Raw genomic sequence first — 15,727 nt, 5'->3', positions numbered from 1 at the left:
TTTGTGGGCTAAAACACCAGCATGTGGGTTTTAATCAGGTGCAGGGCAAAGCGAGCTCAGGGCCAATGGCTGAGTAAGAAGGGCTCTAATCGTCTCTTGGCTGAGCTGCAGAAGTGTGCGTTCTCTTTTGTAATAATCGATTCCCAAATATGTCTCACGACAGCCCAGAGGTCATGGAAACCAAACAAAGCTCCAGGTGGCTGAACTAATTCGATCCTCATCTCTGGCACAAGGTGTGAGAATCAGTGGCATGAGCTGCTGGGCTGCTTCTCTGGAAGAAAACCGGCACGAGTCAGATTTCAGAAGCACGAAACATTTCCAGAATACTAAATAATACCTTTCCTTGTCATCGGCCTCCCTGAATTTTCCCAGGTTTCCCTTTACTGTACCCCCTCCAATGGTTGCCTGTGGCTGTTAGTATCTAATTCATTGTCCTAGTGCGCTGCCAAAAGAGGTGCAGTCCAGCTTTTTTTCCATTTTTTCAGCCTGAACACACCGACTCATTCTCTGCAGCCTGTTTCTTACCCGCCCAATTTTGCCCTTCTCTAATCAATTACATCCCCACTGCAAGTCTGTTGCCTCTGCCTCCCCTTCATTGCTGACTCATAATTCATCGAATCATTGGCATTTTAAACACCTTTATCCCCTATCAGGATGACCTGATAGGCATCAAATGAAAGTGGTGCAAATCTCACTTCTTACTACTTTTAAAACCACTGACACACACACAGCAGGCGGTGAAGTGAGCAACGTGGCTCCCCTGGTGGACGATCGCTGTAATATCATCGGTCCTAAAACATGACAACATCACTGTTTGTTACATGAGGGCGACGGATGTTATTACATGTTATTACTTGTTATTATATCATTGATGTTTTTGTCATTGTCAAATAATCTGGCATAATCTTGGGAGGAATGGCGGGTAACAAAGGAGAGAAAAATACCTCTGAGCCCAATAAAAACATTTCCAGATATATCTGTGTTCAGCTAAGACAAAAACAAACATAAGGGATATGTGAAAAGAAAAGAAAAAAATCAGTCAAACGCCTCAGCTGGTATTCTCCCACAGTGGGTGAAAAATGCACATACGCATAAAACACCTCTGTAAGTGGCTGCTTGAAACACTGACTGTGTAATCTGATGGGCTGTGGGAGTTAGCAGTCTGGGCTCACCAGTCAGCTGGTAAACGGGAATGTGGGAGCAAGACTTTTTTGACTAGTTGCCATTGTTTCTACTCCAGCCAGGAGTCGGACAGTCACTCCTCTCAGCAGTGCAGAGGTCCAAAGAGCGATGTTTTGTTTTTCTTTTGCAGTTAGGCAAGCGAGGTGAGATTCACCTAACTTTATTTTAAACTCTGATTGTGTTAATCAGGAAGCATTAAAACGACCTTGCTCATCCCCTCGCGAGCAAATAACCACAGGAATTTGAGGAATGCTGTGAGAACGATGTTGCAGCTAATGGAATTCATCAGAAGCCACAGTGTAAACAATTTTATGGAACCCAACTTTGAATGGTCGTGGAAAAGCCATCTTCGTGTCCCGGGTTATTTTGGTTACATCCTTAATGAGTGGCAGGTGACCGACAGTTAAATGATCCACATGTTGAAAACAGTGTGTTATTCCAGCACAGCACAGCAGAACAGAACAAGCACAACCGAAACAACTTTTATCTGAAGATGCTTTTCTTAATCGTTCATTTCGAAAGTATATAAAGTCACAGCAGTAGATTCTCCCGTGTAAAAACCCGAGTAATTATTCACCGCAAGCCTGTTTTTGTCTACCCTGCGTGTTGCACAGTACCACTTTTTATTACAACTGTTCACAAGAAAGCAGTGTCACCAATCCCACCCGAGAAGTCAGCAGCCCTTTCTCATGTTCTTGACACAAAACCTCTCCTCTTACCTTTGTGCTTCTCCATTCGCTCGCCCCTTCAGCTCTCATAAAACGAATCAATCCCAATGAAACTTTGCGGCCAAGTTCCTCAATGATGGCACTACTTCTGCAACTAATGCGGAATGTAGCCCGACCCTCCCGTTTTCAACAATACACTGACTGAGCCGGACACGCTGAGTTGTGACGGAACAACAGCGCTCTCCTCTTGTTCCTCATCTCTCTTTTTTGCCACACCTCCTCCACCTCCAAGTTTGCAGCATCCAGACAGAGACTACGTCGCTGCTTCAAGACCATCATCCAGGTGTCACTCAAACATCCACGCCCGTAGACTTTCAGTGACAAACTGGGGGAATGAGCTGTCTTTAAGGGCATTTAAATGCGTGCGCTAAAGTGGAAACTAAAGGGAAGTCTGCGTATCCAGAAGCTCATTTTATCTGTTTCTCTGCTGTGCTTCAGTTGCCTATCTTGGGTCGAATAAAAGGCTAATGCTAAAGAGAGGAACCCTGTTTCATGTCAATTGATTATGTTTTTGCCGTAACATAACAAATCCTCAGGCAAACACCAGAAATCCTCCAAATCCAGAAAGGTAGAAACTGCTGTTTACCAAATCTTGGATTGGCATCCTTGACTGCTAATAAGCACTCACATGAAAGTGAGTTCCTGTCGCCTTCCAGCTCTCTCGTTCTCTCCTGCAGCAGAAAAGTGAAGTTCTCTGCCTAAACAATCGAGAATCCCCGTGGGAGAACCGTGACCGGGTGGAAGTATGGGAGGAATGTGAAGCGGAGTAGCAGATCATGCTCCAGAAGATGATTAAAACGCACGACACGCACTCTGGTATTTGAAGACGTGAACATATTGTGTTTATTCAATGCAGACACAGAATATGAATATGTAGGTGAATATAGAAGAGGAAAAAAAGCAAGATTTATTTGAAAAATAAACAAAAAGGGGGTTAAAAAGAAAAACATTCTAAAATATTCAGTGACAGCAAAAGAAAAACATGAAATAACCAATAGTTCTTTAAAAAAAAAAAAAAAGATCTAAAGGAACCATGACAGGAATAAAACACAGCCTTCGGATAGAACAATGTTTTATGGCTCCTACAGATCTTGGCAGCTTCAGGAGCCCATCAGCAGTCACCTTGAGAAAAAAACGACCACTTTCAGTGTTCTAACTAAAATTCCTCAACCAGAGGATTTTCTTTTTGTTTAATTTCCCCCTTTGCTATTCCAAAAATTTTAGAACCTGTCAAGATGCTATCCAGGAAGTATATTGGTAGAAAGCAGGTCTTCAGCATGTCTTGACTTCCTGTTGAGCCACTTCAAGAAGGATCTGCAGCTGCTTGCTGCAATAATCTGGGAATGTTGGAGAAACAGTATTATGCACAGGTCAAGAAGTGCTCTCTTTCTTAAGATGTTTATCTTTCTGTCTTCCTAAAGAATGGTCTGACCCAGCTCAGAGTCTGATGACTTAATAATAGCCCAAGGTTCGTGTTTCACATACAGTGCTGTGAAGATGTTATGTATCACTTCCTGATTTCTTCTATTTATTTTTTTGGTCATACTTACATGTTTCCCATGTTTCTTCAAAAAATGTATAATCTTAGACAAAGATAACACCAATCAATCCAAAATGCAGTCTTTAAACGATCATTTTGTTTATTAAGGCAAAAATGTTATCCAAACCTTCCTGGTGTAAAAAAGTAGCTGTCCTAAAAACTGGTTGTACCATTCTTAGAAGCAAGAACTGCAATCAAGACTTTGCGATAACTGACAATGAGTGTTTTACATCGCTGTGGAGGAATTTTGGCCCATTCGTCTTTGTTGAATAACATTTTTCCCTTAATAAATCAAATCTTTAATAAAAAGTGCATTACGTGGAAAACTGGAAAACTTTGTGGTTCCTGTGTTATCCACATTGTGGTCACTGTATTTTCAAAATAAAATATTTAAATAAATAATGAAATTATCGTTCTATTATTATTGCTTACACCTCTTATATTGGACTTATGGGTATTTGTAAGATAGTGATAGGAGTAGGGAAGTTTCAGCACTACTACAAATAAAAGTGTCCGTGTTCTGCAAGGAGTTGATTTCAGTCATTAACTTCCTCATTCACAGGGATGTTTTGTAACAAAATGAGTATGCATATTGCATGATTTCACTTCCAGCTGATGGAAAACCACCTAGATTTTACACGCAAACAGGTGCTAGACTTCCCCATCAAAATCTGGATAATACATTTTAAGGCAAAACTGCAGTGACGCAGTGTTTTCACAACAACCACGTGTTTCTGTGAGAGACCTAGTCCATCTTGCAGGACAGATGGACTAGGACTTCAAATGCTTTGCAGGTATGAGACTTACTGAAGATTCGCCTCCATGTGGGGGGCAAGCAAAAGTGGTAGACGGTCAAGTAGTAAACTGGAGCCCCAGACAATGTAACTACACAACTACATCCTGTGTTCCAAGGGTCCGAGTAAAGAGAGAGACCCACAATGAAGAAAGACACCGCTGTGAAGGTGACTGCGACGACCAACGGCACCTTAATGTTAATAACCACAATGTAGCAAATACATAAACAAACAAACCAATAAATTGTTCAGTTTAACATGTAGTAAGACAAAAAGGCTTTGCAATTCAGTACAATATGCTAACCTTAAAAGGTCTAGGGTGGAGGGGGAAACGATATCGATGGATGAGCATCCCCAAGGTTGCCAAGGCAATGAAGAACCAATGAGAAAAGGAGGTAAGGCTGATGAGCTGGGAAATATCTCCACTGATTAACATGATCACCATCAGTGGGTACTGGAGACACACAGAAAACAGAGTAACTCTTATGTCACTGTTACACACACAGTGATTAAATACACAGAATCAAGAATCATCTCATATCTTTTTAAGGTGAATTAAATATACAGTTTAAATATATTTAATAAGATATTCACGATAAAATATTAGGACTTATTCTTGGTTGAAATTAAACATTCTACTTTGAGAGTTTTTGACCAATGCCTTGTCTTCTGTACTTTATTTTCAAAGCGTTTTACTATTTATTTACGTAGATGACTGGTTTATAATGTGTGGACAGCTCTTTACCATTAACAGCAAAGCAGGTAAAGGTGTGTGTCTGCGGATATGGATTGTGGAAAAGATCTGTGGCCAGTAGCCCTCTCTGGCTCCAACGAAAAGTATCCTGCAAGACAGAGCTCTCACATGAGTTCAAAGCCACAGAAAAGATGGCAGTAATCATGTTTTAAGAGGTCCGAATACCTTGGTGACACAAAGATGCCACCATTAAGTGTTCCGAGGCAAGATAAGGCCACAAGTACTGGAATTACAGAATCCAATCCCTGAAGAGCACAGGTGGCGAATGTCTGCGGGACAGAGAGCTTATCACACAAACTCTGTACACACATCGCTCTGATTTTTCTTTTTTAATACAGTACAGAATGTGATGTACCACAGCCACAGCATCAGACAGCAGCAGCTCAGTGGGAGCCAACATAGTGTAGTAGGCCACATTAACAAGCACATATAAGACTGTCACGGTCACCATAGACGAGATTATTGCCAGTGGGATGTTTCTGTTAAGACAGGATACAGACAGAGTGATATAAGAGCTGCAGCCAACTTGGTCTGAGAAACAAAAAATGAAGATGCAATCTACCTGCTTGGATTTTTGACCTCTTCTGTGACAAAGTTCAAATTGAACCTAAAGAAAAATAAGGAATGACACAGGCATCTGATGTTTGTAACAGTATGATTTAATGGACTGTACAAAGCTAAGCAAAATAGTTTTGTATAAATTATGGTAAAAAAAACCAAACCCAAACATGTTAAAATCGTTTGTATTTGTAGCAGCTCTCCTGATATAATATGTTTGCTTACCATCCACTGTAGGCATATAGGCCATTATAGATGGCGAGTGGCAGCCTGTCTAATGTTAATGATTCAAACTCAAAACCATTCTGGAAGTTTTCAGTCTTTCCTGCAAAAAGGATGATACAGAAAGAGATGACAACCAACTGAATGCATTGTAATTATTATTATTATTGTTATTGTTGTTGTTGTTATTATTATTATTATTATTATTATTAGTGGTAGTAGTAGTAGTACAAAATCAATTCTGCAAAATTTGGGTTGCTGTGCAAAAATGTACAAAAACGATGCAAGAATTTACAAATCTTATATTTCGTGCACAACTGAACATGGAAAATATATTGAATGATCACACAGAGAAAATCCCAGTCTCTGAAAAGCAATGTCGTATTTTCGATTGAACATAAATTTGGGCCAAAGCCATGTTTTACCACTGTGCAAGAATGTTACATTATTCTGATTTTTTTTTTTTTTTTTTTTTTTTGCAGAGTAGTGAACCTCTGTACATTTCTACTTCTGAGAAACTCTCTAAAATGCTCTTCTTATATCCAGTCATATTGCTCATTTGTTGCTAGTTAACCTAATTAGTTCCTGAAGCTGGTTCTTTTTAGTATTTCTTACTTTTTTCAGCTTTTTTTCAGTATTTTTTATTTTCTTTTTTGGGTGGATCTTTACAGTTAGGAAGTCTGTGTCTTCAGAAATAACAATTACGTGTTCCCACCTTTGACCAAAGCAATGATGCCAGGGATGATGATGAGGACTAAAGCAAACATCTTAATGAAAGTCAAAGAGACCTGGATGTGAGATGCCATGCGCACACTCCAGCAGTTGACTGCCACAAGAAATGCTACAGACACACAAAGATAAACAACTGGCAAAATAAACTATTGTGGTTAGTATAATACAAACATGTAAAAAAAAAAAATACAGGACTGTGCAAAGTTGTTGAGTCATTCTTCATCTCTTTATATTTTGCAAGGAAAATGGGAAATAGATGAATGAGTAAAATTTCTGCACGCATGGAAATATGTGTTCTGTTTGGAAGTATATAGGCAAAACAAGTTTGTACAAAATTGCAGAAACTTGTTTTTACAATTTAAATGAGCTTTAAAGATTTGGTACTCCGACCTTTATTCTTGAACTCCCTAGTTCTCCAGGCTTCTTGAAGGACATTCAAAGATCTTCTTTACATGTTGGCTGCCTCCTTTTCTTTCCTCTCTCAAGCTGATTTTTGTCAAGTTCAGATCTGAGCTCTGATCTGAGTCCATGACTGATAGTTTTCAATTGTGTGTTTTTCTATTCACATATACTTTTACTGCTTTGGCAGGGTATTTGGGATCATTTCAAGCTGAAAAATGAAAATATTCCCAGTCAGATACTTTCCAGCTGATATTGAAAGGTTTATAAAAGTCAGACGTTTCTTTTGTGTGTTCAGAATTCCAACAATTTTGACAAGATCTCCAAAATCACAGCATGAAATCAAGCCCCAAACCATGACAGAGCCTCCACTGTGTTTTACAGCTGGTTCAGACACTCACTGTTGTACCTCAGTGATTTGAACAAAACAATATTCCATGAAACCAGACTTTCAGTTAGTTGTATTGTAGCATACCTCAGTGGCTTTGTAACAGACACTCTTCCACTTAGACCATTTCTAATACGGCTTCTGTGAATTTTAGATGGATTACCTGAAGGCCTAGATGCATACCTCAGTCTCTACTGGATTTTTCCTATAATTTAAGGACATGTTCATTGGATTTTGTTCATCTGCTACAGATTCTTTTAACCACTTTTTCCCATTTCCTCAACATTTCAAAGGAAACACTGCACACTTGAGAGGTTTTTGGTTAATAACACTTTAGGAATCACTTTGTGAGAGCAAAAATACAATCTCTTGCCCTGTTATCTTTTCTGTTCTTCATAGAGTCAGCTAAAGAAATTAGAGAAAAATTATTACAAGACAGTCTATTTGGAAGCAAAACATAAAGAAATCAAGGTAGACTCAAGACTTTCGCACAACACTGAGAACTGAAAACCACTCACTCACTCCAAGGATGCTCACAAGTTTGATTAGCATTGTCGGAGCAGCACATGGTGCGAAGAATGGCTCCACCACATAACGACCGAAGGCCAAGGACACAAGGGAACTCGAAGCTGGTCTGGATATTAAAAATATTTTCAGTGATTAAGCGCTGACTCTATTTTATAACTCTAGCCTGATAAATAATAATCTTACCTGGTAAAAAAGAACTCAACCCAGAGTCGGAGGAAAGCAGGAAGGGGTCCTAATGTCTCCAATAGATACGTGAAGTGACCCCCTGATTTTGTAAAAGTGGTGCCTAGTTCAGCATAGCACAGTGCCCCTGGAAGAACAGAAAATAAGCACATGAAAATTTTTTGATTGTGATTTGACAATCAAAGGCCTTTCTGACAAAACCTTTAAAGAATTTGATCATCATGTTGGGCTCAAATCAGATTTTGTGGTTATTAGACAAATGTATACATTGAAGATACCTATTACATGTAATATTTATGACCAGCTTAAGAGATTTATTTTTACATCTGTAATTATTGATGAACTTTGATAAACTTTGATAACCAAGCTTGCAACATGATGCTTCAAAATGTGTAGTTCACGAAACAATGAATTGACATCTTTAATTTACAGTTTATGGAATTTTAAGCTTGAGACATAAATACAGCTTTTAAAAGACAGAATACACTTTATTCAGATCTTACCAAACAAGGAGAGGACCCCACACAGTCCCCACACTAGAAGTGACAGCTCCACGCTGCCACTGTTCATTAGGACTCCCTTCGGTGCAATGAAGATCCCACTGCCCACCACTGTTCCAATGATGAAAGATACAGCAGGCAGCAGCCCAATCTCCCTCCGAAGGTGCACCAGCTCCTCGTCCGTCTTCTTCTTGTTATCGTCCTCTTTATTCATCTGTGTGTGTCCCATTTGTCCGTGGCTGCAGGTCACAAAGTAAATGAGCTTGAAGCTATAACAGAAAGAAGCCTCGACCTACACGTTTTTCTGTGTTCACTCGCTCTTACTCCATTGTCCAGCCTGATTAGGGAACAAAGCCAGTACTCTTCCAAACTTCAGCCATTAAACATAACAGCTTTAAGCCTTGACGCTTTTGTGTGGAGCTTGTCAGAGTCCTTTTAGACTCAAAGAGAAAAGAGTTGGGATGTTGCAGAAACAGCTACATAGACTGCACATAGCTACTTTTAACAAGGTTCACACAAGCTGTCATTTTCCTCTGGTTTCACACAGTTTATGTGTTCTCATTTGTCTACCTACTACAGAATGTTCATTTATCACTGCTTCCCTTCCTGTAAAAGTCACAACACGTCACTGATATTTACAAATTTATGAAAAGAATTCAGCTACAGATTGTCTCATGTTTCTTTGTCAAGTTAAATAAACCTTTTTGAAGATTGTTTGACCACTATGGGAGTAAAATGTTTACAATGTGAAGCTGTATTAGTGTAAACCTAAGCAATGTGGTTTATATCATCTCTGCAGACTGCATTTTTAAATATTAACATTATAAACTATCCACTTGAAAGGCTGCTAAAGCACTCTAATGCATTGTGAAACTATCTGTCTGAGCATATTAAGGGCTACATTAAGAATTTATTACCTTTGTGATTAAAATGTAGTCAACATAATGTATTGTAAATGTTAAAGCCTACATGTCAGACACCTTGTCCCAACCATGATAAATGACACAGTGTATTTATAAAAGAACAAGCTATTGTGATTCAAGGACAAAACAAGATACAAAATAACAGAGAGATTAGTTGTAGATTTTACTGACATGAATCAGCACAGATGACAGTCTTGCAATTTTAAAACCAGGAGCAACCACTACAAACTAGAGATGGACCGATCCGATATTACATATCGGTATCGGTCCGATACTGACCTAAATTACTGGATCGGATATCGGAGAAAAATAAAAAATGTAATCCGATCCATTAAATATCACGAAAGCACCTCACAAAACTTGCAACACACCGTAACTCACCTCAGAACGTTAGCACGTCGGAGCAGTATGCATCACGTGATAGAGCGGCTGTGGCATGCGGGACCTGTGGTGGTCTGGATAGCATGTGGAGCTTCGCTAGCAACCTGGCATTTCATCTCCGACAAAGTTATCCCGAGAGAAGTAAAGCAAGTGTGTAAGTCCATCTCTGAATGTTTGTAAAGCATTCCCACGTTAAGCTTAACGAGCGACTGCCTCTCGCTCTCTGGCTGCTACTTCAATCGTGAAACTGCTTAAATGATCAGCTGATCGGCTTTTCTGTCGTGAGTCCGTCTCTCTTGTTTGTTTTTGGTCCACTTTGCACCAGAAAGAGGAAACCAGCGGCTGAACAACAGCAGCACGTTTAAGCTTGATCAGCTGTTGTTAGAATTTATTTATTATTACTTTCTACACCAGGATCTTTTTCTACGTAGCTGACGGCTGGTAACTGTGCAGGGGCGGATCTAGCAAAGTTTAGCCAGGGGGGCCGATAGGGCATTAACTGGGAAAAGGGGACATAAAGACATACTTTTCTTTCTTATTCTCATTTAAAATGTCGAGCTTTTAATAAATAATTATCTGACACCCAAAGTTTTAATTTGATGTAAAATGAATAGAAGTCAATTACTGTATATAGTGACTATTAAGTCTAATATATATACCCTAGTAAGCTATAGTACTTTTTACTTTGGGAAGGTACCATCTGTGCAGTCTGCAATTTTGTTGAAGGAAGATGTTGAATCTATTTAATATTTCTTGAAAAATAATTGATTTCTGTGCATTTTTTTTTCACACTGCATCAAATTAAGGTTGATTACGTCGATTAAGCATCATGAGGTGGAGCGTGAGGGGTGGTTCCCTATTTTTTATTTATTTATTTTTGTTGTTGCTGGGAGTTGGAACCCTATTAGTTAGGTTGCTTAATATTTACGCTAAGTACTCTTTAAAATACCAGAATAGGGAGGATGGTGTAGGTCTAAGTTTATTAGATTGATCAGTATTGCTGAACTATGAAATATTTTTTTTGTATACAGGTATAACAGAATAGCTTTAGTGTAGTTGTTGTTTTAAACTTGAGTATGAACTTGCAGACTTGCAAAATGCAGCAAGATATTTTAAAAAACAGTTTTGTTGATTAAAAAACACTATATCGGATTCATATCGGTATCGGCAGATATCCAAATTTATGATATCGGTATCGGTATCGGACATAAAAAAGTGGTATCGTGCCATCTCTACTACAAACATATGATCATTAATTTTTTAAGTCTAGACGGAAAACAAGCAATTTATCTGATGGTGTTTTAACACTGGTAATGTCAAGGCAGGGTATGATTAAGCTTCTAGGGGCCTATATCTTGATATCTATATGTCCATAATTCATTTTCTAAATGAAAAGGTTTGAGTGCACAGAAAAATAATTCATTAATTAATTAAGAAAAATAGCTAAAGTGTTTTAACAGCTTAACTGGGACAGGCGAGAGGCTACCATGCCACTATGTGTTAGTAGATAGAAATGGTAATAACTAGACTTTCTACAGGTGTGTGAAAAAGAAAGTCCACATTCACTGTTCCCATAAGAATGAAGAGGGTAAAGAACAAGCAGGTGCTACAAATCCCCTTGTTTAACTGATCACCAGTAAGTGTGACCACCTCCTGGAAAGTAGAAGTTTTGGCAGTTTGCAGGTCTAAAGCACTCAGGTGTGTGTTAACAAGATGCTGCAAGCATCCCAAGAGTGGACGTCCAAGTAAATTCAACTCAAGATCAGGCTGTGCAGTGTGCAAGGAAAAAACCTCTTTGTGCTAGAAAGAACATGGCAGCATGGTAAATGGTAAATGGCCTGTATTTATATAGTGCTTTACTAGTCCCTAAGGACCCCAAAGCGCTTTACATATCCAGTCATCCACCCATTCACACACACACTGGTGATGGCAAGCTACATTGTAGCCACAGCCACCCTGGGGCGCACTGACAGAGGTGAGGCTGCCGGACACTGGCCCCACCGGGCCCTCTGACCACCACCAGTAGGCAGTGGGTGAAGTGTCGTGTCCAAGGACACAACGACCGAGACCGTCCAAGCCGGGGCTCGAACCGGCAACCTTCCGATTACAAGGCGAACTCCCAACTCTTGAGCCACGATCGCCCGAGCATGGTTAGAAAAGTTGTTTCCCCGAACAAACAACAAGACTTCTCTCCTTTGGACAGACAGAATTCAAGTGGAGATGTTTAGTCATAAAGTATAGCGCCAATTTGAGTGAAAACCAAATACAGCATATCAGCACAGACGTCTCATAAAACCTTTCAAAGTGGTGGAGTGGTAATGGACTCGCTTTGAAGCCAGAGTAAAGACTTGTAGTCAAGACTGCCTAAACCAAGAACAAGACAATACCAAGACCAGAGGGTATCGAGACCAAGACAAGACCAAGACCAAGACGGACCGAGTCAAGACCAAGACAAAGTCGAGACGAGACCAAGACCAAGACCGAGACAAAAAAAAGTCTTTAAATTGCAGCCACGGGTGCCAGGCATATTTATGTGTTTTTGCGATGCACTCGCACAGCCCTCCTCACTGCTGTCTACAGTCTCACTCACTTACTGAGAGGACAGACGCACGCTCCACTTGACTATCGCGTCTCTCACCCTCTCTGTTTTTTACATAATGATATTATCCTATATCCTCGCATGTGATTGGCCACAATATGGAGGGATTGGAGCATAGCTGAGCTACTGTGTGAGAGCTGAGCAGCGAAAAGAAATTAAGTGAGGAGCCGGCTCTCGCTCAATGGGAGTCGACTCTTCTGATTCACTACAAAGCACTCTCTAAGCACGGTTCTTAGAGCTAAAGCTTTTGCGCATGACACATTATCGAACGTTACGTTGTGTGTCATGGATACTGTTGACCCCAAATATCCCGACCACTATGTCGATCTGAGACAGCGAGACCGAGACAGCGAGACCAAGACAAGACCAAGACCACATAAAAGTGGTCTCGAGACCGTTCTCGAGACATCCAATTTTACCAGAGGACTTGGGCACCTTGCAGTCAATACCAAAGTATTCTAGAGTCAAAGTGAGCCCATCTGTCCAACAGCTACATCTTGATTGAAATTGGGTTAGTGGAACAGCAATCTCAAGGACATGAGCAAGTCTACAACAGAATTGCTGAAAAACAAATAGTGCTGCAACACTCCAAAGACAGCTGCGGATTAATGAACACCTCCAAATCTCAAAGAACTGAAGCCCAATGATGTAAGGAAGAGTGGGCCGAAATTCCTCCATAATGTAAGAGACCGATAAAGTCAGAGAAAAAATGATTACTTCAAATTATTGCTGCTAAAGATGGTTGAACTGAATGATCGGGTGTAGGCTACTCAGTTTTTCACAGGATTTCACACAGCCCAGTAAAAACTTTCTTTTTCACGGGACTGTATGTGCTGTTCACACTGTTTATGGATCACATAAAAAACAAAACATCAAGACGAGTGAGCATGATAATGAATAAAGAGTATGTATTTGCATCTTTGCCCACGTTTTTGAGTCTTACAGATATTTCAACCACTTTTCATTGTCTTCATTGTCAAACAAAGACGTCTGTGTCCACAAGGTCATGTGAGCTATACGTAAATTTTCTTTGATCTAATTATTGTTTGCGAGGTAGGATCAACACCCTTTCTTTTTCTTTCCATTAATAAATCCAATTTTTAATTAAGGAAACGCTTTTAATCTCTTTTAGAGAAACATTGTTCTGTTTTTTCTTTTTTCAGATCCTAGGCTTGAAACTATGGCTAGCAGATGATGTCAGCCTTTTCTGTGCTTCATCCAGTGGTTAAAGTGGGATTTGAGGAATGAGTCAAACCAGTATAATGCTAGTAAAAGGTGGAATTTGGAAAGAACATCAGTAGCTTAAATTAAAATTAAAATTACTCACGATTACTACTTCTAGGAACCGGTCTTGTAAGTCAGCCATAGTTAAAGGTATCTGGATGCCTACTTTGATCCATTATATTATTTAAATTTCATTTTAATGGTTAAACTGACATATATAATAGCATTCATTGTTGTTCAGATTTAAGCTTTAAATTTCTGGTCCTTACCTTTGAAGAGACTCTCCCATCTTCCTCTCCTGACCTCTTTCTCTTTTGTCTTCCTCCATCTCTATGTGTAAACTTATCTCACACTCACTTTTCTTTTTCTTCCAGGAAACTGCAGCTACAGCAACTGCAGATAACGGTAGCTCGCAGACGCAGTATGTTGCAAATGTTACAGAACAGTTTGTTTCTTTGGTGATATTCGTTGAGCTATTTGAAATGTTGCATTTGAAATTAGACGCCACTTCAAGAAACATCTTGTCCCTGCATCTTCTTTGCATCGACACCACTCTGAGGACGTGTGCGGGTGACAACATGTGGTGACTTAGCTGCTTCCATGGCATCCACTGGAAGGGCCAGGGTGGACTACATGAAAAACAAGATTGACTTTACATTATTTTGTATTAAACGTCTTATAAGATTTAACAAAAAGTGCCGGAACGCCGTTCTGAATCGTTTGACCCATGCCTTTATCATACTGCATTCAGTGAGTGTTTAAAGTGTGAATGTGAGTCAGGCATGGTGGCTCAGCATGAACTGAAAACAGGGGTGGTCCGGCATTTTTCTCCTCCACTCTTTCTGTGTGTGTCCAAGGACTGTCTAGTTAATCCAACTGGGGAATTCCTATTGTGCAGTAGACCTTTGTAAGGCCCTGACTGCGCGGGACGTTCAAGGTCCTAAACATTCAGATTCGGATGATTTGGGGTCATCATGCTTGCCTTTGTGTGTGTGTGTGTGTGTGTGTGTGTGTGTGTGTGTGTGTGTGTGTGTGTGTGTGTGTGTGTGTGTGTGTGTGTGTGTGTGTGAGTGAGCGAGAGAGAGAGAGAGAGAGAGAGGTATTTGCATGTATTTGTGTAACAGCAGTGGCGAGATTTTAAACACCTGAGGTTTATGTGACTGCATTTTTGAGTCAAGGGCGCTGCTGTGGACTAGGCTACTCTCCTTGGTTCTGCTGCTGATTGAAGCACAAAGAGCATTCCTCGGCTGTGAATCAGAGGACAGAGGTCACCAACATTGCTCCAAATTAGCACTGAAACTCTCATTGAATCTTGGGCCATGTTTGCACACATACAGTGGGGCAAAAAAGTAATTAGTCAGCCACCGATTGTGCAAGTTCCCCCACTTAAAATGATGACAGAGGTCAGTAATTTGCACCAGAGGTACACTTCAACTGTGAGAGACAGAATGTGAAAAAAAAATCCATGAATTCACATGGTAGGATTTGTAAAGAATTTATTCGTAAATTAGGGTGGAAAATAAGTATTTGGTCACCTCAAACAAGGAAAATCTCTGGCTCTCACAGACCTGTAACGTCTTCTGTAAGAAGCTTTTCTGTCCCCCACTCGTTACCTGTATGAATGGCACCTGTTTGAACTCATCATCTGTATAAAAGACACCTGTCCACAGCCTCAAACAGTCAGACTCCAAACTCCGCCATGGCCAAGACCAAAGAGCTTTCGAAGGACACCAGGAAAAGTATTGTAGACCTGCACCAGACTGGGAAGAGTGAATCTACAATAGGCAAGCAGCTTGGTGTGAAAAAATCAACTGTGGGAGCAATCATCAGAAAATGGAAGACATACAAGACCACTGATAATCTCCCTCGATCTGGGGCTCCACGCAAGATCTCATCCCGTGGGGTCAAAATGATCATGAGAACGGTGAGCAAAGATCCCAGAACCACACGGGGGGACCTGGTGAATGACCTGCAGAGAGCTGGGACCAAAGTAACAAAGGTCACCATCAGTAACACACTACAACGGCAGGGAATCAAATCCCGCAGTGCCAGACGTGTTCCGCTGCTGAAGCCAGTGCATGTCCAGGCCCGT

At 40.3% G+C, this 15,727-nt stretch overlaps 2 protein-coding genes across 4 annotated transcripts in view; both read right to left on the bottom strand.

The window, feature by feature from the left end:
* The window catches only part of afap1l2 (actin filament associated protein 1-like 2), a 45,091-nt gene extending 43,013 nt beyond the window's left edge, over positions 1-2,078 (bottom strand). For both annotated transcript variants that reach the window (XM_026163099.1, XM_026163100.1), the window contains exon 1: positions 1,902-2,078. In XM_026163099.1, the coding sequence (XP_026018884.1) occupies positions 1,902-1,917 (16 nt within the window). In that variant the 5' untranslated portion in view covers positions 1,918-2,078. The remainder of the gene's footprint in view (positions 1-1,901) is intronic.
* An 827-nt stretch (positions 2,079-2,905) lies between these two features.
* Positions 2,906-14,060, bottom strand: LOC113019394 (cystine/glutamate transporter-like). Of its 2 annotated transcripts, XM_026163093.1 has the most exons (14): positions 13,905-14,060; positions 8,512-8,747; positions 8,009-8,135; positions 7,816-7,931; positions 6,494-6,643; positions 5,782-5,881; positions 5,561-5,605; positions 5,354-5,477; positions 5,164-5,267; positions 4,990-5,086; positions 4,549-4,698; positions 4,258-4,435; positions 3,138-3,247; positions 2,906-3,032 (listed from the first exon to the last, which is right to left on the bottom strand). In XM_026163093.1, the coding sequence occupies exons 1-13, from the start codon at positions 13,961-13,963 to the stop codon at positions 3,183-3,185; spliced, it is 1,551 nt and encodes a 516-aa protein (XP_026018878.1). In that variant the 5' UTR covers positions 13,964-14,060; the 3' UTR covers positions 2,906-3,032; positions 3,138-3,182. The 2 variants fall into 2 exon arrangements, with proteins under 2 accessions (XP_026018878.1, XP_026018879.1); XM_026163094.1 differs by having other exon boundaries at positions 2,906-3,247; positions 6,494-6,619; positions 13,905-14,059.
* Positions 14,061-15,727: the final 1,667 nt, after the last annotated feature.

This window comes from Astatotilapia calliptera, chromosome 3 (assembly GCF_900246225.1).
Source record: "Astatotilapia calliptera chromosome 3, fAstCal1.2, whole genome shotgun sequence".
NCBI classification, from domain to species: Eukaryota; Metazoa; Chordata; class Actinopteri; order Cichliformes; family Cichlidae; genus Astatotilapia; species Astatotilapia calliptera.
The sequence above is the reverse complement of the archived record's forward strand: the minus strand, read 5'-3'. Positions and strand labels throughout refer to the sequence as shown.